This window comes from Melozone crissalis, unplaced genomic scaffold (assembly GCF_028551555.1).
Source record: "Melozone crissalis strain CALT ecotype California unplaced genomic scaffold, PUWL_Pcris_2 ptg000017l_1, whole genome shotgun sequence".
Lineage (NCBI taxonomy): Eukaryota > Metazoa > Chordata > Aves > Passeriformes > Passerellidae > Melozone > Melozone crissalis.
The window spans coordinates 8,017,582-8,045,446 of NW_026535795.1; the positions used below are offsets into that span (position 1 = coordinate 8,017,582).

The 27,865-nt window shown below is 66.0% G+C and overlaps 1 protein-coding gene across 3 annotated transcripts; it reads left to right on the top strand.

Moving 5' to 3' along the window:
• The first annotated feature begins 8 nt into the window (after positions 1 to 8).
• On the top strand, positions 9 to 27,680 carry SLC12A5 (solute carrier family 12 member 5). Of its 3 annotated transcripts, XM_054274370.1 has the most exons (27): positions 6,599 to 6,740; positions 13,503 to 13,597; positions 13,839 to 13,970; positions 14,175 to 14,321; positions 14,899 to 14,953; positions 15,955 to 16,085; positions 16,218 to 16,459; positions 16,538 to 16,749; positions 18,576 to 18,743; positions 19,653 to 19,751; positions 19,883 to 19,940; positions 20,574 to 20,748; positions 21,569 to 21,687; positions 21,983 to 22,081; positions 22,172 to 22,291; positions 22,456 to 22,560; positions 22,649 to 22,817; positions 23,713 to 23,908; positions 23,989 to 24,158; positions 24,240 to 24,371; positions 24,552 to 24,659; positions 24,809 to 24,931; positions 25,018 to 25,205; positions 25,552 to 25,566; positions 26,111 to 26,244; positions 26,737 to 26,845; positions 26,985 to 27,680. In XM_054274370.1, exons 1-26 carry the CDS (start codon positions 6,689 to 6,691, stop codon positions 26,826 to 26,828), a joined length of 3,336 nt encoding a protein of 1,111 aa, XP_054130345.1. In that variant the 5' UTR covers positions 6,599 to 6,688; the 3' UTR covers positions 26,829 to 26,845; positions 26,985 to 27,680. The 3 variants fall into 3 exon arrangements, with proteins under 3 accessions (XP_054130346.1, XP_054130345.1, XP_054130343.1); XM_054274371.1 differs by lacking the exon at positions 6,599 to 6,740 and adding an exon at positions 9 to 105 and having other exon boundaries at positions 26,737 to 27,680; XM_054274368.1 differs by having other exon boundaries at positions 26,737 to 27,680.
• Positions 27,681 to 27,865: the final 185 nt, after the last annotated feature.

A 27,865-nucleotide genomic window follows, 5' to 3' on the forward strand; every position in this document is an offset into this window, starting at 1 on the left:
CCGGTCAGCGCCCGCCGGGGCCGCGCTCAGCCACCGCCGGGGCCGGAGCCACTTGTGGCGACGACGGGGCCATGAGCGGGCGCTTCACCGTCACCGGCGGCGGGGGTGAGCGCCGGGGGCGAGGGGGGCCCGGGGAGGCTCCGGAGCGGGACACGGTCCGCGATGAGGATCCGGGGGGCAGGACAGGCTCCGCGGGGAGGCTTCGCGAGAAGGGTCCGCGGGCAGGGCCGGGCTGTCGGGACACCGTGGGGGGTGCGGAGCTGCGGTCGGTCTGGCCCCTCGGAGCAGGGCAGACCCCCGGGGCAGGGATGGCTCGGAGCTGCGGGATCCGGGAGATGGGAGGTGCAGAGCAGGGAGTGGGGCTCAGCCGCCCTCCCGGGCAGGACCCCTCGTCTCGGACTCTTCCCCGCGGCCACCTCAGCTCCTCAGGGAGCTCCCCTGTTCCGTCCCCATACCGGGGGCTGTAGGAGCGAGGCCCTGCTGCTACCGGACCGGCAGCGGGATGGAGCGGGGTTACAGCTATGGGTCGGCTGTAGGTGCGGGTCACATACTGCTCCCCAGGGAGCCATGGCAGAGGGTGCCTGCTGCCCAGCAGGGAGAGGGCAAGCTGTGGCCAGCCCTGAGATGCAGCAGTGCCCACCGGGCTGCCATGGGCACAGGCGCTGGAGCCGGCAGCCATCGCTCGTGGCGCCCAGGGGACGTGGCGGTGGGGCTTTGCTGTCACCGGAGCCGTATCGATCCCAGAAAACCGGCCGGCAGCAGCACCGGAGCTGTGCTGCCGGAGCTGTGACCTTGCACCCTCGGCGAAGGGCGCGGGTGGGAGGCGCGAGCAGCCGGACGGACACCACGGCCCCCGGGCTGGGCTGTGCCTCTGGCAGCGGGCTCCGGCCTTTGGGGCCCTGTCTAGGATCGCACTGTCGTGGGTGATGTAGGGCTGCGTCCAGTGGCGAGGGGATGCAGGGCCACTTGTCACTTTATGGCAGCTGGGCCAGCTGGGCCTGGCCTGTGGGCTGTGTTGGGGCGGAGCGGACCGTGATGAGCCGGGGCTGAATTCTGGGGCCCTCCAGGAACAGCTCCTCGGTTTGGCAGCCAGTCTGCTGGTGGGGGCCTGCAGGGAGCTGGGGTGGGCATGCTGAGAGGCCGTGGTGGCACCAAGGGACACATCCTTCTGGCTGAGCTGTGACCTTGCGCCCTCCCAGAGGACAGGCAGTGGCAGGTCCTGCTGGAGGTGCCCTGTTTTGGGGGGTGGTCACGGCTGTGTCAGGGTGGCTACTTAGGGCTTGGCAGCGTTCAGGGGTTCCTCACATCCCACATTTCTCCACAGTACTGGGACCATGGATGCCGCCTCCCGGGGGGATGGATGGGAGGGAGTGCATGGGGTTGCAGGACTGGCAGGGGCTGTGGATGGCAGGCAGGAGATCTGGACAGCAGTGATCCAGGAGGGACTCGGCCCTGGGCGAACGCTCGGTGTTACCTGACCCCATGTCAGTGTCACGCGTGGGGACAGAGTGACGGAGATCCCGGGGACCTCGGGGCGCTGCGGGAGCGAGGGCTGCGGCCGGCCGTGCTGCCGGGGCGGTGCGGGGACCCCCGGCCAGCTGCAGGGCCCTTGCTGCTCCGTGAGCCGGCGCCGTGCTCAGGGCGCCTTGTGGCTCCCGGGGCCGCCCTTTGGGAAGGCCCTGCCCGGGAGCGGCCCCAGGCGGGAGGTGCTGAGGAGGGATCTCAGCCCCGGGGCAGGGGCGGCGGCGGAACGGGACCGCCCGGTGCGGGCGGGGCAGGGTACGGACAGGGCGCCGCCGCGGGGCCTCGGGGCCGGGGGCAGGTCCCTGCAGGAGCACGGCGGATCCCGGGCTTGGCCCGGGAAATGGGATCCGTGCGGGCGGCGGCGGGGGCGGACGGGGCTGCGCGGGGTCCTGGCGGGGTCCGTGCGGGCGGGGGCGGACCGGGCTGCGCGGGGCCGCCAGGGGGCGACAACGGGACGGGACGGCTCCGGTGGGGGCGTGTCTCTCCCGGCCCCGCCCCCAGAGCCCCGCCCCGCCGCGGGGCTCGCCGGTGCCGCCGTCCCGCGGGGACCCGGTCCCGCCAAGAGCGCAGCGCGGCCCGGCCCCGCGGCACCGGGGATCGATGTGCTCCAACCGGGACCCACCGTGGGGCTGGGGCTCCCCCGCGGAGGGGCTGCACGGGGGGCGGCTGCCCCGGTGCCCGGTGCGCTGCCCGTGGGGCACCCGCCCTGGCCCGAGAGGGCACCGGAGCATCCCCAGCGCGCAGCCCCTCCGTGTCCCGAGCGGTCGGGCTCGGCGGCAGTAGCCATGGCAACCAACCAGTTACGGAGCCTCTCGTTGCCATGGAAACCGGTCCCGGTGTCACCCGTGCCGTGGCTCTCAGTGCTGGAGGGGGATCAGCGCCTCTCTCGGCCCCCCTGGGGGCTCTGGGCTCACGGGGCTGTGGGCCATGAGCCATGGACGAGGCTCTGTGGGGCAGCTGTGTGAGGCTGGCCCCAGGTGCGAGGTGAGGCCCTGAGGGGGCTTGGGGACAGCAGGGACCCCCCCAGCCCTGGCTGCACCCCCTGCAGGGCCACTGTGGAGGGGCCAGGACACCTGGGAGGGGATGGGGGCACCGAGCACAGAGGGGTACATGTGAGGGACAGGGGCTGCTCAGGAGGCTCCTCCAGCCCTCCCATCCCCTCCTGCCCCCTCGCTGACACTCAGGCCAGCTTTGTCCCAGACTGGGTGCCCTTGGGGTATCATTAGATGAAGCAGGGGTGTGCAGCAGTTGGAGGCTGATGATGTGGGGGGGTGGGATGCTGCCAAGGGGCTGGAGCAGCCGAAGCCCCATCAGTACCTTCCCAAGGAGTCTCCATGCCACTGAACACACCACAGGTGCTTCAGTGGGGTGCCACAGTGGAGGTCCTTGCACAGGCTGAGTGAGGGGTGCCGTGTGGGGCACAGGGCACTTCAGTGCCTCATCAGCTGATCCTGCACCCAAACCCTTCTGGCAGCAGCTGGCAAGTGGCCGTGCAGCTGCTCCTCGGCCATCACTGGCCCTCTGGCCATGGCTCAGCAGTGGCTGCCTGCAATCCCCAGGGTACTGCAACTGGCACAGGGCTGCCTGGGGGCTCCTCAGCTGCAGGGCCTGGTGGGAGGAGGCTCTTCTGCTGCTGATCCCTGTGCCAGGCTGCCCGGCCGCCCACTGCCGTGGCCCTGCTGCTGGCAAGACATCTGGGCAAGGGCAGCTGGGGACGCTGCGCCAGCTGTGCTGGGCTCGTGTGACGCAGGAGCTCTCAGCCCTGTCCCACGGCCTGTGCCAGCCCTGCCCCATGGCCTGTGCCATCCCTGCCCCACAGCCTCTGCCATCCCTGCCCCATGGTCTGTGCCATCCCTGCCCCACAGCCTGTGCCATCCCTGCCCCACAGCCTGTGCCAGCCCTGCCCCATGGCCTGTGCCAGCCCTGCCCCATGGTCTGTGCCATCCCTGCCCCATGGCCTGTGCCATCCCTGCCCCACAGCCTGTGCCAGCCCTGCCCCATGGTCTGTGCCATCCCTGTCCCACAGCCTGTGCCATCCCTGCCCCACGGCATGTGCCAGCCCTGCCCCACTGCTGCCCTTCTGCTCTCAGCCCCAGCGGCTGCAGTGCCTCCCATGGCTCCCCCCCCAGCCCCACAGGACACAGCACTTCCCTCCATGTCCTGTCCTGCTGCTGCAGCTGGAGTCAGGTCCCAGCTGGTGCCAGCTCTGGGCTCTGCTTTTGCCCCGTGCTGGTGGCAGGGCCCTGGCCTGTCTGGATGGAGATGAACAGGAACACTCCATCCTGCCAAGGTGCTGCAGGAGGTGTTGCCCCTGGGCTCCTGGGGCTGTCAGGACAGTGTGGTGAGGGCACATTGTGATGCCGACCCGCTGCTACGATATTTGGCACACAGCCCTTCTGCCCTGCTGCACCTCCATCGTCTTGGGGGTCTCTCCTGCCCCAGCTCTTCTTTTCCCTGGGAGCTGCTTGTCCCCGTGCTTCAAGCCCTCCGTGTGGGGTGTCCCATGCTGGTGGGATGTGCATGGGCAGGCTGTTGGCAGTGCCCAGGGATCACAGCAGGCAGTGCAATGTGCTGACCAGCATCTCCAGAGCACAGCCGCCCTCCCTGCCCGTGTGGCACACTGCCAGGCTGCCGCTCCCTGCCCTCAGGAGGTTTCCCAGTGACTCCAGCACGTGTCTCGCTCCTGGGAGGTTTGACCGCTGCTGGTAATAGGACGGGCAAGGGCTGTGTGGCCAGCAGCCAGGATTCCTGCCCTGGGAATGTCTGTGAGAACGGTTCCCCCCACCCAGGCTCTGTGCAGAGGGGTCTGGGGCATTCTCAGGAGTCTCTGCAGGGGTACAGGACCCTTTGCAGGGATGATTCTTGGCTTGGCCGCTCTCCGTCGTCATTCCTGGGCAGCCTCTTGCAGTTAAGTGGGGCACTGATGCTCTGCCTGGCCTGCTGCCAGCATCCTGCCTGCTACTCCGACTCAGGGGCCACTTGCAGTTGATCCCCCACTCCATGGCCAGGGAAAAGTGTCACTCTTCCTCTTTCCCCATGCCCTCATACTGCCTGTAGCACAACTACAAGCAATGCAAGGGCATGGATGATGCCCAAACTGTGCCAGACCTCTCTCCTTTCGACACACTGCGCCACATACCCCAGTCAGGGGCATTTTGGCCAGGGTTAATGCCAGTGCTCTGCTGGGGGATCAAGCCCCCTCAGTCTCCTCTGCCTCAGAGACACTCTGAGTTGCCCCCACATGCTGGTGGGACCCTGTGCATAGGATAAGCCAATGCAGTCTTGATAGCGTAGCCCCCTGTGCTGCCGTCAAATCCCAACCCCTGAAATGGAGCCATAATCCAGGGATTAGGGGATTAGTGGTCTTTCACGTGCTCCCTCCCCCGCATCTGTTTTAGTAGGAAAATCCCTCTTGTGCCGAGCCCACGCGCTGTGGCCTCCTGCAAAAAACCACCCTGCGCTGCTTGGCACTCACCATGGCTGGCTGGACCCTGGCCTGCTGCCCTTCTGGCCAGCCACAGCCCCTTTGGGGGGATTGGGGGTGCCCTCTGCCCCCCAGATCAGCATGGGACGGTGGTTTTGTCCAGTGCATCCTGTCTGCAGCCCCTTCCTTCCAGTCCCAACCCTTGGGAGTGGGCCAGCCCTTGCTCAGGGCTGAGGGGTGCAGCTGTGAGGGGTTGGTGCTGCTGCAGCTGGATGGGGCAGCCCCATGTGGTGACTGCCATGTAGAGTCCTGGGCAGGGGCTGCCCACCCTGAGCTGCCCACCCTGAACTGCCCATCCTCCCTGCAGCCCTCCTGTGCCACTCTCCATGGAGCTGGGGCTGTGCTGCTGCAGCTCCCCGGGGATGCCAGGTGCCGGGTCCTGGCAGGGAGGGGTCAGTGCTGCCTGCAGGGCTGGGGTGAGGGGTCTGAGCCTCTCTCCTGGCCACGAGGTCAGGCCGGGGAGCACCCGTGCTGCGGAGCAGCTGGCTCCACACCAGGAGAAAGTAAACAATTAATTACAGCCGTCAAGAAGTAACGGAGGCCAGCGGGCTGTCATGATCTCAGCCTGTGCTGGAGGAGATGCCGGGAGCTGCAGCCAGCTCCGGTTGGGGGATCCTCCTGGTTTAAGTGCATGAGAGAGCAGGGGGCTTCAGGCAGCCTTGCAGGGTCCCTCTACAGCCCCAGCTCGAGAGTGGCCTGTGTCCCTGGCCCTGTGGGTGACAGCTGCAAGAGCTGGGGCCTCCATAGATGGCACAGGACCTGGGGATTCTGGCCCCATTGCAACACTCATCCAGGTCTGAGAAGGTTGCTATGGATGCGATATTGGCCCCCTGGTCACCAAGGGAGGTGACATCAAGTCTGCTCCCCTCTGCAGGCAGCATTCCCTGTCCTGCAGGTCAGCTGGGCAGAGCAGGTTCAATCACCTCTGCTGTCCCGCCAGTGGGGTGGTCTGGACATCCCCTCCTTCCCCGGATGCCCTGGTTCGTCCTGCTACTGGGGCAGGGGTCTCCATCCTCGGCTGAGGCCCTGATGCCCGCAGAGGGGTCCCCTGCATGGCGTGCTGCTGCCCAACCGGGAGCCGCCCCCGCCCGGTAGCCGCCCGTGGCGGGGCGGGGGCTGCCGTGATCCCGGGCCTCAGCCGCCTCTCCTGTGTCGGTCCCGCAGTCACAGGTTCTGCCCCTCTGTGCACCCCGAGTGTGTTCCAGGTCCCGAGGCTGCGCCGGGGTCCGGGCCGGGAGCCGGTGTGGGGTGCGGGGGTGGCGGCGGCTGCGGGGCCGGTGTCGGTGCGGAGTGCGGGGGCTGGGGGCGGGGTTCGGGGTCGGTGCGGTTGCGGGGCCGTCCCGTCCCGTCCCGCCCGCCTCAGCCGGGCCCGCAGCGCTGCCCTAGTTCCCCCCCACGCCTGGCGCAGCCGGGAGGCGGCCCCGCTCCGCTCGCTCCTCTCGGTGCCCCCCCGCGCCGCCGCGCCCCCCCCTCCCCGCCGCGGCGGGGGCAATGCCTCCCGCATACGTGATGAAGCGGGCGGCCGGGCTGGGCTCCGCCGGCAGCAGCCGTGAGCCGTGAGCCCGGGCGCCTCCGCACTGCAGCCCCCTCCCACCGGCGCGGGGGGCGGCGCGGGGACGCGGCTGCTGCGGAGCGAGAGCTCCAGCTCCGGCGGCAGCGAGCGGCCGCGGCACCGGCGCCATGCTGAACAACCTGACCGACTGCGAGGACGGCGACGGCGGCGCCAGCCAAGGTGAGGCACCGGCACCGGCACCGACGAGCGGGACAGCGGCACGGCCCGGGGCGGCGGGGCCGGGGGCGGGCGCGGGCGCGGGGCAGGAGCGGCGCGGGGCCGGGGGCAGCGGGGCTGAGGGTGCCGCGCCGCGGGGCGAGCGGGGGGCACCGGCACCGACACCGGCCGCGACGGCGGCTCTCGGCCGGCGGCCCCGCGGGGCTGCGGCGGGCGGTGCGGGGATGCTCCCGCTCCCGGCGCCTCCGCGCAGCCCCGGCCGCACTCCCGCCGCTGCGGCAGCCCCGGGAAGCGGCGTTGCGGCCGAGCGGCGCGGGGCTCACCGAGGAGCCTCCTCCCGGGCGGGGGCTGCTCGCTGTGCTCCGAGCGACCCTGCGGGGCTGCCCCCGCCGCTTCTCGGACAGCCCCCGCCGGTCGCCGCACCGGTCCCGCTCCCGCCCGCCCGGGATCCCCGCACCTATCTGCCGGCCCCTCACCCCTGCCTCCCGCATCTCCGCGGGAGCCCCCCCAGCCCTCCCTGCTGCCGCCCCCCACCTCCGGCTGCCGCCCCCCCATCTCTCCATATCTCCTCTCTCACCCCCGCTGCCCTCCCCCCATTCCTCTCCTCTGCCGCCCCCCATCTCCGGCAGCCGCCTCCCCATCCCGGGCAGCCGCCCCCCGCTCCCTTCTCCGCTCCCGCCCCCCGCTCCCTGCCCCCCCCCGGGGCCGCTCCGCTGTCCGCGGTGCTGAAGTGGCCGCCCGGGCCCTGCTCCGCGCCCACAGGAGCCGTTCGTCCCGGGGCCGAGGGCAGCCGAGCCGGAGCGAGCCCAGCTGAGCCGAAGTGAGCCCTGTCGTGCCGAGCCGAGCCGGTCCGGTCCGGTGCAGTCCGTGGCGCGCCGCGCTGTGCCCCGTCCCGCTGCAGCCCTGGCGCAGGGCCGCTGTCCGCCGCCCGTGAGGGGCCGCTCGGCCCCGCAGCAGCCCCGCCACTGTTCCCGCTTTGGCCTCAGCCCCTCCCGGCACTACCGGGCTGTGTGAGGGTCCCCGTTCCTCACGGGGCCACGTCCAGCACCAGGCAGCACAGGCCCCGTTCTGTGGGTGTTCCTGCCGGGTGCAAGGGTGGGCTGCAGCCAGGGGGATGCAGTGTGGGCACAGGAGCACTTGCGCTGCCCCTCTGACCCTCCCAGACACCGCCAAGTCTCCTCTCCAGGTCCCCTGGTGGGGTCTGCCACAGCCCCGGCCGGCAGCGCATGGCTGGCTGTGGCAGTGGTTGTGGGGGTCCCGGCTGCCCACAGTGGGGCTCTGGGCACAGCCACAGACAGGCTCTGTGTATTCCTCTGCTCTGCCGACCCCAGTCTGTTTATTTGCTTGTTTATTTGCGGCTCCGCTCAAGGTCAGGGCTGGCAGGAGACTTTTGGGGGCACCTTGCCGGGCTGGGGTTGTTGCACTGGCCCCCAGCCGTGCCCTTCACTGGGCACTTGCCCTCCCCTTGCCCTCTGCAGCACCAGGATCTCTCCCACTCCCTGATTTCCAACACGGCAGTGCCAGCGGGGTGGCAGCAGGCGGTGCAGCCATGCTGGGGTCTGGCAGGAGGGCTGGACACAGTGCCACTACAGATGGACCGGGCAGACTGTTCCTGGAGCTGCACCTGCCGAGATGCTGCCCTGTGGGACAGTGGGTGTAGGGCTGGAGGAATCGGGGGCCTGGGGGATTTGGGGGAGCAGGGATTGTCTGTAGGAAGGGGCTCAGCAGAGCTGCCCACACCTGTGACAATGGTGGTTGCAGTGGGGGGGGGCTGTCCCCCCATGCCAAGGGTCAGCTGAACTCCCATCGTGAGCTCTGTCTGCAGGAACCATGGAAAACCCGTCGGGTAGCAAAGCTGTTGAATGCCAGTGGGCCCCCTCCACATGTCCTGGCTGCTCCAGGGCCGGCTGTCCAGCAACTTGCCAAGCTCAGTACGACCACTGAAGTCCTGGGTGCCACTTAGGCCTTATTTGTCAGAAAGGTCAGCAGTGTCCCCACTCGGGTCCTGCTCTGGACAGCACGCGTGAGCCGCATGACAGTGGCTGGAAGGGCTCCAGCCCCAGCAGCCCAGCAAGGGCTGGACCCTCTGGGGAGATGCTGGGAGCAGGGAGCAGGCAGGGCAGGGCTGCTGCCTGCAGTGTCCAGGCTGGCACCTTGAATTGCACTGCTCTGGTTGGGGTGTTGGGATGTCAGCCGCAGCCCCACTGCAGGGTGCCATGCTGACACCCAGCCCTGTGGCACTGGGATGCCTGGGGAGCTCAGATCCAGCACCAGGAGCTTTGCTGGGACTTGTGTCCACGGCCATTTCCAAGGCAGGGCTTGGACTGTCGGAGAATCTGGGAAGCTGTTTAAATGCAGCCAGCCAAAACGCCTGTGCTGGAAATCCTGCGCTGCAGGGCCGGCTGATCAAAGGGAGGATAATCCTGGGTTTAGGAAGGAAGAGGATAGGTCTGAAGTAGCAGTTGGTCCAATTTGGGTCAGGCTGTGAAGGAATCCAGCCCAAAAGGCCACTGGGTGTGCTTGCTGGCTGGAGGGGGAAAACGTAGCCCTGGCATGGGGGGAGCATCCTACTCCACCATCCCACCCCTGACCCCCACCCCTGCTCCCCACCCCTGCTCCCCCGACACGCTGCAGCTGGAGTGGCTCTGCTGTGACGCTGCCAGCACTGCTCTGATCATCAGTGGTCTGTGCCTCGGGGGGGCTGCAAGGGCTGTGTGGCCTCTCCAAGGGTCGCCCTCCCCAGAGCAGCTGTCAGACACTCCTGTGCAGGGTAGAAGGAAGCCGGGTGGGCACAGAGATGCCACTGCCATAGGAATAGCTTGGCCATCCCCATCTGCGTTAGGCACCCCAGGCCAACAGCCCAGGGCCAGGCAGTGTGTGTCCAGCCAAGTCCCCTTGATAGCCGGAGGTGACACAACAGCAGCGTGGCCTCCCTGGCCAGCAGCTCCTGCAAAACGGCAGCAGCTGGGGACATCAGCCAGGGCCACGTGCTCGCCCATGTGCTCGCCGGCCTGCTGGGGTCACCCTGGGGTGCCCCTTGCTGCAGGCAGGGCCCCGGGAGCCCAGGTGTCCTGTGGCAGAAGTCAAGGTGTCCTGTGTACCTGCAGGGGAGCCCCAGGGCATCCCTAGTGCTGTGAGCAGCCCTCGCGCTGCTGCTGCTGCCCCTGGGGCTGCGGGGATGGGGCGGGGGTGGCGCAGGGGATTCCGGAGCCGTCAGCAGCCCCGTGCAGGAGCGCAGACGGAGCCGCGGAGGGCTCTGAGGTCGGGGCTGCTCCTGCCACGGCCCCCCTCGCCCACTGCACCGCCCGGCAGTGCCGCAGCCCCAGTGCCCGATGTCCCTGGCTGGGGCTCGCTGTGCTCGGGATGCTGCGGAGGGCACGGCCGTGGTCGGGTGGCAGCGTTGGCAGCAGCTGTGGGTAATTAGCCCGTGGGGGGTGGCTGCTGGGGCTACCCCAGCCAGTGCTCAGTGCCCTGCGCCGTGTAAAGCGATTAGGGAGGATTTGGGATAAGGGACATGACGCTTCCCAACCCAATTTAGGGCTAAGTAAAAAGCCATTAGAAGATCAAATTGTGGTTGGTGCTGCTGCCTGAGCCCTGCCTTGGGGGGCTCCGAGGGTGCCGTGACGGTCCTTTGGCGCTGCTGCGTTTGCTCCGGGCTGCCCCGGGCAGACAGGTTGGTGGAAGCCCTGCTGAGAGCGGGGCTGCGCGGTGCCCACGGCGGGGCTGCGGGTTCCTGCCAGCGATCCCGCTGCCAGCCCTTCCAGCCGCCGCAGCAAATTAAAAGGCCGATTCGTGTTGAGTGATCCCTGGGGAGGGGGGCGGCTGAGCGCCGGGATCGAAGCCTGGCACGGCTCGGCTCGGCTCGGCTCTGCTCTGCTCACACTGTCTCTCCCGGCTCGGCTGCCGGCCTTGGAGCTGCCAGCCCGGTCAGCGCTCCGGCCCTGCGCTGCTCTGTCCTGGCTACGGGGCAGGGGCAGCCCTGTGGGCGCTGCTGGCGCTGGCAGTGTCCCACGTGTCCCCAAGGCCGGGAGGCAGCACCCCGTTTGTGGGACCCGGCCGTGGCGGTGGCAGGTGAGGGACGGGGCATTGCTGCTGCCTGCCCTGGCTGCCCCTGACTTCAGACCACGGGTCTGAGGCAGCTACTGGGGAGAGGCTGCACCAGCCCCGCTGCGGCAAAATGGTCTCCGTCAGGAGCAGGAGCAGGAGCGGGAGCGCTTTGTCACCTGGGACCCTGCGCCCTGGTGCTTAACTCCTTCCAGCCTGTGGGGCTGCAGCGACGTGGGAGACTCAGAGTCTCCCCGAGCCCTGCTGCATCTTCATGCTCGCCAGCCCGGGGCCTCTCGCAGTGCTGCTCCTCGCACAGCATCACCCGGCGGGCGAGGGGCTCCTGCCCCGGGCAGCCCCGGCAGCCCGGGTGATGCCAGCACGGGCCGCGGCCCCGGCGTGAGCAGCGCTGGGCAGAGCTGGGGGTGAGGGACTGCGAGCTGTGGGTGCTGTTGTGGTGCCAGGGTTGGAGCTCGGGCACCCCGGGGTGCTGCTGGCGCCTGTCGTGGGGCCGAGCAGGGCAGTCCCGGGGGTCGGGGTGCCCTGGGGCCGGGGGTCCGGCCGCTCCATCCTCCGGGCGCCGGTGGGCCGGGGCGCGGGTGCCATGTGGGGCCAGCGTCCGGCTGCCTGCGCCGTTACATAAGAGCGGGAGCCGAGGCGGCCGTGGCTCGCCGTTGCCATGGAAACCTGCACGGTGATGTCGTCGGCTGGGTACCAGGCGGTGAGGCGAGGCCCCCGCGGGCTCCGCTCTCCCGGAGGGGTCCCAGAGCCTTGCCACGTTTGCAGCAAGTCTCCCTGCCAAGCTGCCCGTGTCCCCCGGTGCCACCCAGCCCCAAGGGGGAGGTGAGATCGAGCCACCCCTGCTCTCGCACCCTTCTGTCACCTCACTGGGGATGGCCACAGCAGCAGCCTGGAGGGTGTCCTGTCAGCGTGGTGGATGTTTCACATCAGTGTGGTCCCCAGGGCTGGTGCAGGTGGGCAAGAGCTGTGGCGAGTGGGTGGTTGCCAGCCCACACCACTGCTGTTACCTAATGACAGCAGGGTTCGGTGGGGTTTTAGACCAAACACAGAGCAAGGAGCGCATGAGGTTTGTGATGAGACCCATTGTGGGAGATGCAGGGCAGGCACATGGCACTGGGGCAACCTGGGGTGCTGGGTGTGTGTCCAAGGGGACTCTGGAGAGGAGCTTGTGGGTCAGGGTGTCCCAGTGGCACTGCCACAGCCACTCCTGCACGGGAGGAGCCTGCAGGCTGTGCCTCGGTGTTTGGTTGTGCCTTAGGGACACTGCTGCCCCGTGCTGGGGGAGCCCAAGGATGGTGGGAGTTGGGGCCAGCCCGCAGGTCCGTGTCACCTGTAGCATTTGAGGCTTCACCTCCTGGTCAGCCAGGAGCACCCTGTGTGCCAGGGAATTGCAGATGGTGAATCACTGCTGCACACGGGCTTCCAGGATCCCGAATATGAGTCAACTGGCAGGAGAATGGCGGTCTTCAGAGGACCAGGATGCTCCAAACGGTTGCAGGGTTTGTCTTGTGGCACCCACCATGAGTGGGTGACTACACTGCTAGGGCACCATCCCTCTGCCCCAGGGCACTCATGGGCTCCATGCTGGAGGATGGTGCAGGGGCTGTTCTCTCCCATGTCCCAAAGCCTGGAGCTGGTCTGTGACCCTGCCCGTGTGGGCAACCTGCCCAGCAGTGCGGTGGCCACTGGCAGTGTGACTGCTCTGGCTGCAGGGCTGTGCTGCTGGGATGGGTGTGAGGCAGGGAACCTCTCTTCCCCCACTGAGGGCTGGGGCCTGGCCTGGCTGCTCAGATTTCCCTTTGCCATGGGTGCCTCCTCAGCTGCCCTGCCCAGGACTGTGTCCTTTGGCTCCTGGCCCCCAAGCCCTGGTCCCTCTCTGCTCTGGACCTTCTCTTGGAGCTGTGCTGCTCCGGCAGCACCATCCTTACTGCTGCTCCATTTCCAGCTTGATTTATTTCTGCTGCTCTGCAGCTCAGCTGTTTTCATCGCTATTAAGCCAACTCCAGGTTTCTTCTGCACTAGGTCATTAATGCAGTGAGTGCCTGTGGTCCCTGTCCTGCTAGTTCTATCGGCCTGGCACTGCTGTGGGTGGCTCCACTGCCCCGGGCATCATCTGCCCTCAATGATGTCACCTCTCGCCCTGTGGTGCATGTCTGGGAGGAGAACCAGACACCTGGCCAGTGGCCCCAGTCCCGGGCACTGTGCCGGGACCATCCCCTGTGCGACGATGCTGAGCAGCCCTGCAGTCTCAGTGCTGAGGGCAGTCCCGGCCCCGAGGGCAGTCCCAGCCCTAAGGGTAGTCCCAGGGCGCTCACCCGCAGGTGCCGTGAGTTATTGCGGCCGTGCCGTGAGTTATTGCGGCCGTGCCTCCCGCCGGAGGCTCCCCCGATGCACTCCGCTCGCCTCTCTGCGTGGATGCGCTCCGCCGGCTCCGCGTGTCGGCACGGCCGGGCGGGGCAGCGGAGCCTCCTGGGCACGGCAGCCCCTGTGTGTGCTGTGGGAGGTGATGCTGGGGGCTGCCATGCCCGCCTGGCACTGCCTGTGCTGGTCTGGGTGTGAACGTGGTGCCCACAGCCCTGGCCGCTCTGCTGGCAGCCCCGGGCAGCTGTGGCCCCTCACAACAGTGACCCTGTGGGGTGGATGTTCTGCAGCTGTGGGTGGGGCAGGGGCTGCCTGACTGACTCGCTGGTGTCTCTGCAGGCGATGGCAATCCCAAGGAGAGCAGCCCCTTCATTAACAGCACGGACCTGGAGAAGGGCAAGGAGTACGATGGCAAGAACATGGCCCTCTTCGAGGTAGGGCATGCAGGCAGTGGGGCAGGGGAGGGAGCTGAGCTAAGCAGCTGTCCCAAACTGTCCCACGGCACCCAACCTGCACCCTGGGCACTGGGACATGCCAGAGCCTCAGGCCAGGGCTGCTGCACTGCCAAAGCCATTCCTGGAGGGGCAGGCAGTGGGGCAGCATCTGGTGAGGTCTCCTGGGGCTGGCTGGGGTCCCAGGGGACTGTCCTCACAACTTGGGATCTGCTCTCCACAGGAGGAGATGGACACCAGCCCTATGGTCTCGTCCCTGCTGAGTGGACTGGCCAATTACACCAACCTGCCACAGGGCAGCCGGGAGCACGAGGAGGCTGAGAACAATGATGGAGGCAAGAAGAAGCCGGTGCAGGTGAGGACTTAGAGGGAAGGTAATTTTCCTCCCTCTCCAACCCTTGCCTGTGTTGTGCCAGACCCTAGACCTGGCACAGGAGAACAGGAGACACATTGGTCTCAGCCAGGGACAGTTTTACCCTGGGTTCCTGGGAAAAGTGGGATCTCTTGCTCCTCTGCCAGCCAGGCCCCTGAGCACTGGTGACTGCTGTTTCCTCCACAGGCCCCACGGATGGGCACCTTCATGGGTGTCTACCTGCCCTGCCTTCAGAACATCTTCGGAGTCATCCTCTTCCTGCGCCTCACCTGGGTGGTGGGGATCGCTGGCATCATGGAGTCATTCTGCATGGTCTTCCTCTGCTGCTCCTGTGTGAGTTTTGGAGCCAGATAAGCCTTCACTGGCCTTGCCCATGGCCTGGGATCACCAGTCTGGCTGGCTGGACCATGGAGAGGTGCACTGGCTGCCAGCCCGCCATGCCCTGCCCCAGCTCTGCTCCTGCCCCAGCTCTGCCCCTGCCCTAGCTCCTGCCCCACTTAGAGCAAGGAGAAGCCTTCAGCTTCCCAGAGGAATCAGCAGTGGAATGGTGCTTAAATGGTGACCCAGATCACAGCTGCCATGCGGGGGGATGTGCTGGGGGTCCCCTGATCTGGTACCAAGAAGAGAGCCACCTCGCCAGGACAGTCACCCCAGGCTGGCCTTGTCCAGTGTCCTGAGCCACCCCAGCACTGCCAGCCCCTCCAAGGGCTCAGCTGTGTCAGCTGTGCTGCCAGCCAACATCCTGCCTGTCCATCCACACACACATCTATCCATTCATCCTCCCTGGGCATCCCTGCCCTGTGGCACATCTCAGCGTGGCCCCAAGAGGCCCCATGTCCTAGCATGGCCCCAGTTCTCCCTTCACTCCCCCGTCCCTCTGCTCCTGAACTCGCTGTGTTTCTTCCCGCAGACGATGCTGACGGCCATTTCCATGAGCGCTATCGCCACCAACGGTGTGGTGCCAGGTACAGCCGAGCCCCGCGGTGTGTGCGGGCAGCTGGGTGGGGTGGGGTTCCTGCCGGGGCTTTTCCCAGAGAGCATCCCCCGGGGCTGCCAGCCGCTCCCCAGCCTTCTGCCACCAGCCCGCGCGGGATCCCCGGGGCCCGGGGGAGCGCAGCGCTGGAGCCGCCACCCGTCCCCAAAGCCGCGAGGTGCAGATGGCAGCGAGAGCCGCCAGCCGCGGCTCCTCCCTCCGCCAGACTGGCGAGGCCGCGGGGAGCCGGGAGACACACGGCAGGAGGATGGGAGCAGGGTGTGCTGAGAGCCGGGGCTGGGAGATGGGATATGGGATGGGATATGGAATATGGGATATGGGATATGGGATATGGGATATGGGATATGGGATGGGAGACGGGATGGGAGATGGGATATGGGATGGGATATGAGATATGGGATGGGAGATGGGATGGGATATGGGATGGGATATGGGAGATGGGATATGGGATGGGCTCTCCCACCGCCGGACACGGGCACGCTGCTGTGTGCAGGCTCTGCCCCGCAGGAGGCACCGTGGGCTGTGGCCGTGGGTGCCCTGGCTGCCTCCCCCAGAACATGGCAGCCCTGCAGAGCCCTGGGGAGCCGTGAGCTGCGCCAGGCTGGGCACAGCGCTGACAGCCCAGCGCGGGGTGTAATTAAAGCTATTTATCATCCTGCTGCCGCAGCGGGACCATCGATCCCGGCAGCCCGGCTCTGAGGGCTCCTCTGGGAGGATGGAGCAGGGTATGGCCCAGGTCCCTGGGGCTCCAGCTCGTGTCTGGTGTCCAGGGAACACCTGTGCCACTGGCCATTGCACCTGGCTGCTGGGGAATGACTCTGCCTGTGTGGTCACTCCTGCTGCTCTGCATCTTGCTCAGTGCTGGAGCAGGGCCCGTGGCTATCCTGGCTCCAGTCTGCCCTCTGGGATACCTGGCAGGGCTGAGGGTGTCGCTGGGGTCTGGCTGGGACCCACTTTTGCTCTCTCTGGCAGCGGGTGGCTCCTACTACATGATCTCACGCTCGCTGGGACCCGAGTTTGGTGGGGCTGTGGGGCTCTGCTTCTACCTGGGCACCACCTTTGCGGGTGCCATGTACATCCTGGGCACCATCGAAATCCTGCTGGTAGGTACCTGCTCCTTGCCTTGTGCAGTGCCGTGGGCTCAGCTCCTGGCAGGGCAGGGGGCCTGAAGGACCTTTCTCCTGGGGCCCCTCTGCAGGCTGTTAGCAGCTGGTGATGCCATGACTCTTTCCCAGGCCTACATCTTCCCGGCCATGGCCATCTTCAAGGCAGAGGATGCCAGCGGGGAGGCAGCTGCAATGCTCAACAACATGCGTGTGTATGGCACCTGTGTGCTGACCTGCATGGCCACCGTGGTGTTTGTGGGTGTCAAGTATGTCAACAAATTCGCCCTGGTCTTCCTGGGCTGTGTCATCCTCTCAATCCTTGCCATCTATGCTGGAGTCATCAAATCTGCCTTTGACCCACCAAGCTTCCCGTGAGTACGGGGTCCTGCAGGGATGCAGCAGGGCTGGGGCATGCAGGTGCTGAGTGCTGAGTGCCCTTGTGCCCCCAGGATCTGCCTCCTGGGCAACAGGACCCTCTCACGCCACGGCTTCGACCTCTGCACCAAGATGGTGGTGGAGGGGAACGAGACAGTTGGCTCCAAGCTCTGGGAGCTTTTCTGCACCTCCCGTTTCCTCAATGCCACCTGTGATGAGTACTTCACCATGAACAACGTCACTGAGATCGAGGGCATCCCTGGTGCTGCCAGCGGCCTCATTCAAGGTGAGCATGTGCCGACAGAGGCATGGGAACGTGGGCATGGGCATGAAGGCATGGGAATGGCAGCATGGAGAAGCAAGGGAGCTGTGGTGGGGCAGTGGCTGTGCCTGCTGGGCAGCTCTGCCAACAGGGATGGTGGGTGTGCTGTGGGAGTCATGGCTCCTCAGCCATTCCAGGTGTTGTGGGGGCAAACAGGGCTGGGTCCAGGTTTTCTGAGAGGGTTTCTGGGAGATCCCTGCTGGGGGCTGCTCTGCTCCTGAGGCACAGGGGGCTGTGCTCCTGCTGTGCTGGGCAGTGGGACACTCCTGCACTGGGTGACGGAGCAGGGCACTGCAGCCACCTGCCTGCAGTCTGTGTCAGTCAGTGGGGTGGCTCAGAATGAGGCCCGAAGGCTGGGGAGGAATAAATCTTCCTCTGCTTCCTCTTGGCCTTTGGAAAGGCTGGTATTGATTTGAGGTTTTGAGAGAAGTGATCACCCCTTGGGGCCACTTAGCTCTTGTGGCTACAGCCCTGCTGGAAGAATGGCCAGGACCACAGAAAGATGTGTGAATTTGTTGGGAGGAGCCACTTATGACCTGTTTTTGTGGAGATGCTGGTGTATCTGCTAGGTGCTCACGCTCTGCAGTGGGTGGCAGAGGCTGATGCTCTGTGCCACATTCAAAAGGTGTCTGCAGACCCTAATGCTGGAGTGGTTGTTGGGACTCAGGAAAGCAGCAGAGCCACAAGCAGGATCCGTTATTCCTGATGGCTGCAGGGCTGCCCCAGCCATCCTGCCCTGGTGTCTGCGTGGCCACGGGCACGGGAGGTCAGACTTAGCTGAGCACGTGGTGCTCAGGGCTGCAGCTGTGATTGATGGTGATTAGTGCAGTCACAGGGTGTTTGGGAGCCTCCCGGTGATGTTGCACTCTGAGGTCCTTTGGGTCAGATAAGGAGTTCCTGGCTGCTGGGTGGAACCTGCTCCTGTTGGCAATGGTGTTGGGGAGGGGGTGCAGACGCCCACCCACCCAGCTGGTCTCTCTCAGGCACCAAACCCTCCTGCACTGGGGGCAGTGGGACAGAGCCAGGACCTCACTCTGAGGTGGCTGGTGACAAGGATGACCGGCTCAGCAGCATTTTAAGATGAGTGGCACAGTTTGACCCTGGCAGAGGTGACTGGGGCTTGCTGTGCCCTAGGGGAGGGTGGGGAGAAGCACAACATTTCAGGGAGGATGAGACAGGCGAAGCCAGTAGGGGCTGCCAGCCCATCTGTCACCTGTGAGCAGCCATGAAGGGGGCTCAGGGCCGGGGCTGAGGGCTGGCTGCCCCTCTCTGCCCCCCCAGCAGTGACATGCCAAGGGCAGTTGCCTCTGCCTGCCCTGCCCGGCGCTGGCTGCTCTCTACTGCTCCAGTTTCTCCCCATGATCTGCGGCCAAAGCAGCACACGGAGGGACACTAAGCCTGTTACATCAGCCCCGCACTCATAATCCCATCAAAAACATTATCAAGTTACTTTGACACGATCCACTTCCCTTAAACCTGTGTTGATCAGCATTAATTATATTACCCTCTTAATTATTTGCTACTGCAATCCCATGTCAGCTGCTCCAGTATCTTGTGGGGACGCTGCCAACAGCAGTATGAACCTGCTCTGGTTGCCCACCTGTGCTGCCAAGCTCACCCTCTGCATGCCCGTGTGCTGGCTCAGCTGGCTGCTCAGTGGGGCCGGGGAAGGGCTGCGAGAACCACACACCCCCCAGTTCCATTTCTGCGGGTGGGGATGCTGTGCTGGGTGTGGGGGCTTGCGGGTATCTCCTGCCTATTGCACTGCCCTGCCTCCTCCCTCCTCACAGAGAACCTCTGGAGCTCATACCTGACCAAGGGCGTGATCGTGGAGAAGCGGGGGCTGCCCTCGGTGAGCTCCCCCGACACCCCGGTGGACATGGACCAGCCCTACGTCTTCAGCGACATGACGTCCTACTTCACCCTGCTCGTGGGCATCTACTTCCCCTCGGTGACAGGTGGGAGCCGCTCCGTGCCGCGGGCACAGCACGTGTGGCCGGGCGCGCTCCCGCACGTGTGCCACCCCCGCTCCCGGGGCTGCGTGCGGCGGTGACAGCGGCGGTGACAGCGGCGGCGCGGGGGCGGCCGGTCGCCATCGCCTCCCCCGCAGCCGCCCGCGCTCCAGATCTGTCGGTGCCGCCCGGTGCGCGCTGACGTCCCGCCGCTCCGGTATTTTTAGCTCTCCGGGGGCAGAGGAGCCCCCCCGGCCCAGCCCCGCTGCGGAGCCGAGCGGGCGCAGCCTCCGGGGCTCCCCTGCAGCTCCGCGGGGCCAGGGCGGGCGGGAGCCCCCGGCTTGCCCCGGGCATGGCGAGCGCTGGAGGGTTCGGCGCTGCGGGGACCCCGGCAGCCGCTCAGCCTCCGGTGCCGTCCCCCCGGTGCCGTTCACCGGTGCCGGTGTGTGCAGAACGCCGGCGCCCCGGTGCCGCGGCTCTGGGGTCCTGCCCCGGCACGGGTCATCCCCCGGGCTGAGCTGATCCCGCCCGTGCAGCCGTGTCCCTGCGCGACCTCCTGCCCTCCCCGAGCAACGTCGGGGCTGGACCCTGTCCCTGCCCCTGCGGCAGCCACCGTCCCTGCTTGAGCTAATTAAGGGCTAATGAGACAAGGCACTTGAGAGCTTTTGAGCCTAATCCTTGAGTGGCCTCAGGCTGCGGTTTGGGGTAGGGGGGAAGTGTTGGAGGGGGGTGAGAGGAGCAGGCTGGGTACCCCAAGCCGCAGCAGCGCCTTCTCCCATCCATCATGGCTGCCTCCCATCCTGGTGCACAGCGAGCCGTGCCCTGCCGTGCCCAGGGCTCACACGGTGCCTGGCATGAGGGGATGGGTATGGGCTGTAGCTCTGCTCCCCCTGACCCCATCCCCTCTTTCCCCAGGCATCATGGCTGGCTCCAACCGCTCGGGAGACCTGCGGGATGCCCAGAAGTCCATCCCCACGGGCACTATCCTGGCCATTGCCACCACCTCTGCGGTCTGTATCCTTCAGGGCTGGCCTGAGCCTGGGCTGTGGGTGGGTGGGCTCTGCAGGGCGGATCAGCTCGGGTGCTGCACTGGGCTGGGCTGGCAGGACTCTGCATCCTCCTCGCTCTCCTTGACTACCTGGCAGATATCAGCTCTGTTGTCCTCTTTGGAGCATGCATCGAGGGGGTCGTCCTGCGTGACAAGTGAGTGTCCCAAGGCCGTGGGGGGCATGGAGAGAGTCTGGCAGCCCCCCGGAACAGGCTGGGGCAAGGGCAGCCCTAGGGCCAGGCAGAGGTGGGGGGAAGGTGCAACCAGGACACCCTGGGCAGACATGGGGGCATTGGGGGGCTCGTGGGTGTAACCAGGCAGGGGGGCTGGAGCTCGTAACCAGCACTGGGGGCTTTGTGCATCCCAACCATCCGTGTTTGCTGCATTCCTCCCCCTCCAGGGCTGCAGGCAGCCACTTGTTTGTCAACAGGCAGGGCTGCCTGTGCTCCTGCTTATCTGGGGCAGCCCTGCTCACCGCACGTGGCAGGTGACACTTCTGGGTCGCCAGCACCAACACAAACAGGATCCAACTGCATGCATCATCATTGCCCCCCCGGCACAGGGATGAGGAGTCCTGTCCCACACCTGCCCTTGTCCTTTGCCATGATAATGCGTGCAGGGATGAGGACAGACCCCTGGCAACCTCTGAGCCTGCTCCATTGCTCACCCTTTGAGTCAATTCCCAGCTGTGTCACATCCCCCCAGAATGGTGCTGTGTGTGGGGCTGGGTTGTGCCACTGTGGTGCTGGGTCATGGGATGGAGCTGCAGGTGATGCTGATCCCCGCAGGTTTGGTGAGGCTGTCAACGGGAACCTGGTGGTTGGCACCCTGGCGTGGCCATCCCCGTGGGTCATTGTCATTGGCTCCTTCTTCTCCACCTGCGGGGCGGGGCTGCAGAGTCTCACCGGAGCCCCCCGCCTCCTGCAAGCCATCTCCAGGGATGGGATCGTTCCCTTCCTCAGGGTAGGTGACCCCCGAGTCCGGTGCTTCCCCACCCTGAGCGCCCACTGTGGGACCCCACCCTGCCTCCCCCCGGCGCCGTCGGTGCCGGAGCAGCCCCACATCCCTGCCCTCGTCCCGCCGGTACCGGCACCGGCACCGTCACGGCGGTGGGCGGCCGTGGTGGCTCTGGCTGCGGTGTCGGTGGGAGGAGAGTGTCGGGAAAGGTCAGAATTCCCTCCCCCCCGCTGCCGTGCCGCTTCATATTTTATCTGCTCTCTGAAGACGCGTTCCCACAACCTCATCTCTCCAAATCCAACCCGACAGCTCCCCCCAGGGAAGAGCGGGCTAATTTTATCCTCCCTCCTTCTCCTTGCCAGCCCCAGCCCGAGCTCTCGCTCGCACCGCCCGCACCCTCTAATACGTCCGGACACGCGCCCCCGGCCCCCTCCCCGCTCCGCCCGCAGCCGCAGGAGGGGCCGCTGTCCCCCGGCCGTGTGTCCGTCCCGAGCACGGGGTGCCCGGCTCTGTGCGGCCGTGGCCAGGCTGGGAGCTGGGGCTGGTCCCTGCTGGGGTACAGGGGCTGCTGGGCTGGGTGTGGGGAGAGCCCCGGGATGTGCCGGGAACGGGACTGTGCTGTCAGCAGGAGCCAGCGCTGGGAATGCTTTCCTGGCAGATCCCAATGGGATATGTGCCAGCTCACGGCACCCAGTGTTCTCGGTCCCTGCTCCTGCCAGGGCTGGGTGTATGAGAAGGTCCAGTCCCATCGGGCTGCACTGAGTGCCTTTGCCCAAGGCTGCAGGGCACTGCAGAGACTGACACGCCCCTCTCCCCTCATTTCCAGGTCTTTGGCCATGGCAAAGCCAACGGGGAGCCGACGTGGGCCCTGCTGCTCACAGCCTGCATCTGCGAGATCGGGATCCTGATCGCCTCCCTGGACGAGGTGGCTCCCATCCTCTCCATGTAGGCAGCGTGCTGTCGACCCGCCCCTTCACAACAGCGGGTGGCGTGTGTGGGTCTCTGCTCCTCGGGGGAGGGGGGAATGCACCTGCTGCCCTGGCCCCTGCCTGGGATGAGGGGGGCCCTGCAGGAACTCTGGGCTCACATCTTGGTCAGCATTGAGGCTTGGTTTGTCCATGGCACTGCTTCTCTGTCCATCAGCAGGGTGTGCTCTAGCATTGGCCATCCTGGACCTAGGAGATGTGGAGGCTTCAGTCGCTCACACTGCACCCACTCAGCCCCCTGCTCTCTCCTGCAGGTTCTTCCTCATGTGCTACATGTTTGTGAACCTGGCGTGTGCGGTGCAGACGCTGCTGCGGACGCCCAACTGGCGGCCCCGCTTCCGCTACTACCACTGGTGAGCCGGGCGGGACGGGGCAGCACAGGGACACCCAGGACACCCTGCTGGGGGCCCCAGGGCAGGCTGACAGCTCTGTGCCCTCTGCAGGACCCTGTCCTTCCTGGGCATGAGCCTCTGCCTGGCGCTGATGTTCATCTGCTCCTGGTACTACGCTCTGGTGGCCATGCTGATCGCTGGCCTCATCTACAAATACATCGAGTACCGCGGGTAAGGGAGGCCATGGTGTGCAGCTCCTGTCCTGGCCAGCCCCCATGGCCATGTGGCCTCTCAGTGTGGCTGCTTGGCTCCCCTGGGCTGCTTGTCCTGGGGTGCCAGGGTGGTGCTCTGTGGCCAGAGCCATGGGCATCCCTTATGTGCTGTGGTTCCTGCAGGGCGGAGAAGGAGTGGGGTGACGGGATCCGGGGCCTGTCCCTGAGTGCAGCCCGCTATGCCCTGCTGCGCCTGGAGGAAGGGCCCCCACACACCAAAAACTGGAGGTGAGGCTGGGCAGGGAGATGGAGATCTCGGGGTTCTGGGGCAGGGATGAGCTGGGTACGGGCACTGACTGCAGGACCTTCCTTCCAGGCCGCAGCTGCTGGTCCTGGTCCGTGGGGATCAGGAGCAGAACGTGGTGCACCCGCAGCTCCTGTCCTTCACCTCGCAGCTCAAGGCTGGGAAGGGCCTCACTATCGTGGCCTCGGTGTTAGAAGGGACCTTCCTGGACAACCACCCTCAGGCACAGAGGGCAGAGGAGGTGAGAGCTGCCTGCACTGGGACAGGCTGTGCCAGCAGTAGGTCCCCAGGTGCCCAGGGTTGTTTCTGCCCCATGGCCAGGGCTGGTGGCCCCGGGATGGCCCGGAGAGCTTTCAGTGGCATCAGGCAGAGCCTGAGGACCCCATGCTTCACTGGTGCTCACAGTACCACAGGGACCTCTGGGCTCCTCTTCCCCTCCAAGACAGCAGAGATGCTGGCACCAGCCAAGCGCTGGTCCCAGTCTTGGCCAGCTGCTGCAGGACTTGGCACAGCTGCTGGGCTGAGCAGACTCCTCAGCCTCAACCCTTGCCACAGTCTCTGTGGCCCTGGTGCCAGGCAAGGTGGGAGATGAGCCTTTCCCCGCCAGAGTGAGAGCACTCCCCACCCCCCGCACCCGCGGGGCGGCACATTAATGAGATTAAGCCCTTGGAAGCAAACAGTTTCTCTCCCATGCAGACATGTTATAATTTCTCTGAGTAAATAACTCTAATTGCTCCTCTGCCACCTGTCAGAGCCCTGGCACAAGGACACCCTCCACTCTGCACGGTGCAGAGCTGTGTGCCAGCTCTGTGCTCCACCTCGTATCACCCCTCTGGCCTGGAGCCACTGGCCTGCCATTGGGGCACAGAGACCTTGTGAGGATCTGCACCCCACAGCCCTGTACCCCATACTCTGCACCTCCCATTCTATACCCTGTACCCCACATCCTGCACCCTGCACCTCACAGCCCTGTACCCCATGCTCTGCACGCCCATTCTATACCCTGTACCCCACATCCTGCACCCTGTACCTCATCTGGCCTGGGCTGTACCACTGCTGGGCCTGGCAGCTGCTGTGCCCGTGCTCCATGCCCATCCCTGAGGCCCTGGGATCTCTGACTTCCTTCTCCCTTGCAGTCCATCCGGCGCCTGATGGAGGCAGAGAAGGTGAAGGGCTTTTGTCAGGTGGTGATCTCCTCCAACCTGCGGGATGGCATGTCCCACCTGATCCAGTCCAGCGGGCTGGGGGGGCTGCAGCACAACACAGTGCTGGTGGGCTGGCCCCGCAGCTGGCGCCAGAAGGAGGACCACCAGACTTGGAGGAACTTCATTGGTAGGCACCGTGGAGGGTGGGCACTGCCAGGCCTGGGGGGCTGCAGGCTGCCCTGGCTGACGTGGCCCTTCCCCTCCCAGAGCTGGTGCGAGAGACCACAGCTGGGCATCTGGCCTTGCTGGTGGCCAAGAATGTTGCCATGTTTCCGGGCAACCAGGAGCGGTTCTCGGAGGGCCACATCGACGTCTGGTGGATTGTCCACGATGGGGGGATGCTGATGCTGCTGCCCTTCCTGCTGCGGCAGCACAAGGTAGGCTGGGCCCTGCAGGGCTGGGCTGGGGCTGTCCCTGTGCCTGTGGAGCCGTGGCCAAGCCTCCCCCATCCCTTGCAGGTGTGGCGTAAGTGCAAGATGCGCATCTTCACGGTGGCACAGATGGATGACAACAGCATCCAGATGAAGAAGGACCTGACCACGTTCCTGTACCACCTGCGCATCACCGCAGAGGTGGAGGTGGTGGAGATGGTGAGTGCTGGGACGGGGCACGTGCTGCAGTCAGGGATGCTGTGCATGGGAGCCAGACAGAGCCTGACGTGGGGCACACAGCACTCTGGGGGGACACAGCACCACGGGGACATGCTGGGCCATGCTGGGAGCAGGTAGTACAGCTAACCCTGCCCCAAATTTCTTCTGTTCTCCCCACAGCATGAGAGTGACATCTCTGCTTACACCTATGAGAAGACTCTGGTGATGGAGCAGCGTTCCCAGATCCTCAAACAAATGCACCTCACCAAGAATGAGCGGGAGCGGGAGGTGAGGCTGCAGGACAGGCTGGGTGGGCTCTGACCCCTGTGGTGGCTCTGATGTGAACCTAGTGTGCTCATCCTGACTGGCTTCAGGCTAGGCTCTGCCCAGCCAAGCCCTCTTGTGCCAAACTCCCTTGGCTGATCCCTCCCACACAGATCCAGAGCATCACGGATGAGTCCCGTGGCTCCATCCGGCGCAAGAACCCAGCCAACACTCGCCTGCGCCTGAACGTCCCCGAGGAGCAGGCTGCTGACGGCGAGGAGAAGCCAGAGGAGGAGGTGAGGGGCTGTACCAAGACATGGCCAGGCAGGGAGCTAGCCCCAGGCTCCAGGCCCTGCCCACCATTCCCCTCTTCCCTCTGCAGGTCCAACTAATCCACGACAAGAACGCCACCACCTTCTCCAGCAGCTCTCAGTCTCCTGGTGATGAGGTGGAGGCAGCCCCTGAGAAGGTGCATCTCACCTGGACCAAGGAGAAGTCCGTTGCTGAGAAGAACAAGAGCAAGAGCCCTGTCAGCCCTGAGGGCATCAAAGACTTCTTCAGCATGAAGCCGTACGGCCCCCCATGCTGCCACCTTGTCCCACCCATGCCCTGTGACCCTGGCTGTCCCTGCCTGCCCCAGCTGGGGGGTGCAGGCAGGGCCTTGGCAGCTCCAGCTTGATCCTTGCCTTGAGGAGTGGTCAGGCAGCCTGGGTGCTCTGAGTGTGCCCTTGCAGAGGGGCTGGGGGCAGGTGGGGAGGGGTCCCTGTGTAGAACGGTGCTGGCAAGGAATGGGCTGCCCAGGCTGGATGTGCTGTGGGGAGTGGGGGTGCCCACCTGGTGTTCACCACATTTCTCTCTCTCTCTTTCTCTCTCTCCCTTTCTCTCTCTCTCTCCGACCCCATCACGCTCCTGGCAGGGAGTGGGAGAACCTGTAAGTCTGGGTTTGGCTGGGTGCCGGGGCTGGGGTGGAGGGAGCTGGGTTGTGCTCATGGGGCAGCACGATGGAGCCATGGGGGTTGCCCCTGTGCAGGAGGGCGGCTCAGTGAGCCGTGACAGCTGCACTGTCAGACAGCTCACCCGGGCAGCTCTGGCTGCCAGCCCCGTGCACTGCCCGTGCCACACGCTCCTCAGCTGCCCTGCTATGCTGCCAGCAGCTCCCTGCAAGCCTGGGCTTGGGCACCCACGGTGACACTCACTCCTGCTCAGTCCCACGCAGCCTGGCCCCAAGCAGCCGTGGGTGCCCGTGCCCCTGGGCACCGTGCGTGGCCCTGTGGCTCATGGCCACCAGTGCAGGCTCAGAGTCACCAGCATAGTGCCTGGCAAAGCTTGCTGCACCCCTGAGTTTGTGCTGCACCCCGAGTTTGTGCTGCACTGCCCGAGGGCAGGAGGCCACCGTGCCCTGTGTCTCCCTGGGCCTGGTGTGGGCTGGAGGCTGACCCTGCCTGTCCCGTGCCCACACGTGCTGTCGCCCACAGGAACCAGTCCAACGTGAGGAGGATGCACACGGCTGTGAGGCTCAATGAGGTGATTGTGAAGAAGTCCCAGGATGCCAAGCTGGTCCTGTTGAACATGCCAGGGCCTCCCCGTAACCGGAAAGGGGATGAGAACTGTATCCTTCCTGTGGGGCTGCTCATCAGAACCCCTCTATTGCAGGGGAACCAGGGTCCATGTCTTCCCCAACACTGGTGGATCTTTTAGGCGAGTGCCATGAGGCAGAGGTCAGTTCCTGAGCTTGGATCCCCCCACACCTCCTGCTCCTGGCTGGGCCCAGCAGCTGTCATTGGCACCAGCCTGTCCCCACAGCACATGATGGGTGGTGGGAGCACATGACACGGCACCTACACCATGAGTGCAGTGGCACATGACTGGGGCTCGGGTAGAGGTCTGTGGGGCTCAGCCATCTGCTGGCTCAGTCACCATCCCCATGGCACCAGCACGGGTGGGCTTCCCTGGCGCCTTGGCTTGGGACTGACCCCGCCAGCTCCTGGCTCTGGTGTGGAGATGTCAGTGCTGCAGGCTCAGCTGGGGCTGGGCAGGGATGGCACAGGGCCGTCCCTACGTTCCCCAAGTGTGAAGTTTGTCCTCCTTGACGGCTATGCAGACATGGAGTTCCTGGAGGTGCTGACGGAGCATCTGGACAGAGTGCTCCTGGTGCGTGGTGGGGGCCGGGAGGTCATCACCATCTACTCCTGAAAGACGGCGCGAGAGAGGTTTGTCTGCACACGGAGAGCCCCGCCACCCCTTTGCACCGCGCTCCCGGAGGGGAGGAGGGAAGGCCGGATGGCAGCCGGTGCGCAGAACCTTCTCCTGGCTTTGGCCGTGCCCCTGATCTCTCCATTCGAACTGCAGCACCAGATCTTCCGGGAGCATCCAGCACCAGAGCAGCTGTTCCTCATTGCAACACCACAGCACTGCTGTCCTTGTTTATATATAAATATATACAGTGAACCGCGGACTGAGCACCAGAGCTCGGCGCTGCCGCCGCCGCCCGCCCGCCCTGGCAGGGCCAGCCCCGCCGCCAGCCCCAGCACTGCCGCTGCAGCCCCTGCCGGGCCGGAGGGCGGCTGTGCCGAGACGGACCTTGGCCCCACCGTGCTGCTACTCCTGCACAGACTCGGCTGGACGCGCCCGTGCCCCGTGCCCCGTGCCCGCCGCCAGCCCCGCGCCTCCCGTGGGGCCCTGCGAGGAGACAGAGGCCTGCAGCACCACGCTCCGCTCGCCGGGCGCTCCCGTCCCCACCTCCGGTACCGCTCCCCCGCTGCCCTCACCGCTACGGGCCCGGACAGCCCCAGCTCGCCGCTGCCTCGGCACCGATGTCTCTGGAAACCGCGGGCTGAGCTTGTGGAGATGCAGCACGATGGTTTGGAGGAGGCAGAGGGTGGGGGGCGGCTGTGCGGGCTCAGGTGCTGGAGCGCATCAAGGCCGTGAGAGCACAGGAGTCCTGACCTAGGGTGGTTGGGGGTGCTCCCCGTTCCCCCTGCCTGACCCCAGGCTCTCTGTTCCCTGGGGCTTGCGCAGGGACCGCGGTGTGGAGCTGCGGTGTTGGGAGCCCTGCCGTGTGAGCGGGAGCTGGGCACCCCCGAGGCTCCAGTGCCTGCTCTGGCCTGGCACAGGGGTGTCCCGGACCCCCACCCTGCTCCCCCGCCGCACTAAACTGGGGGCTCTCAGGGCCCAGCACCTGCACATGTGTCTGGGTCCCCCCTGTGCCACTCCCTGCTGCTCCCCAGGGC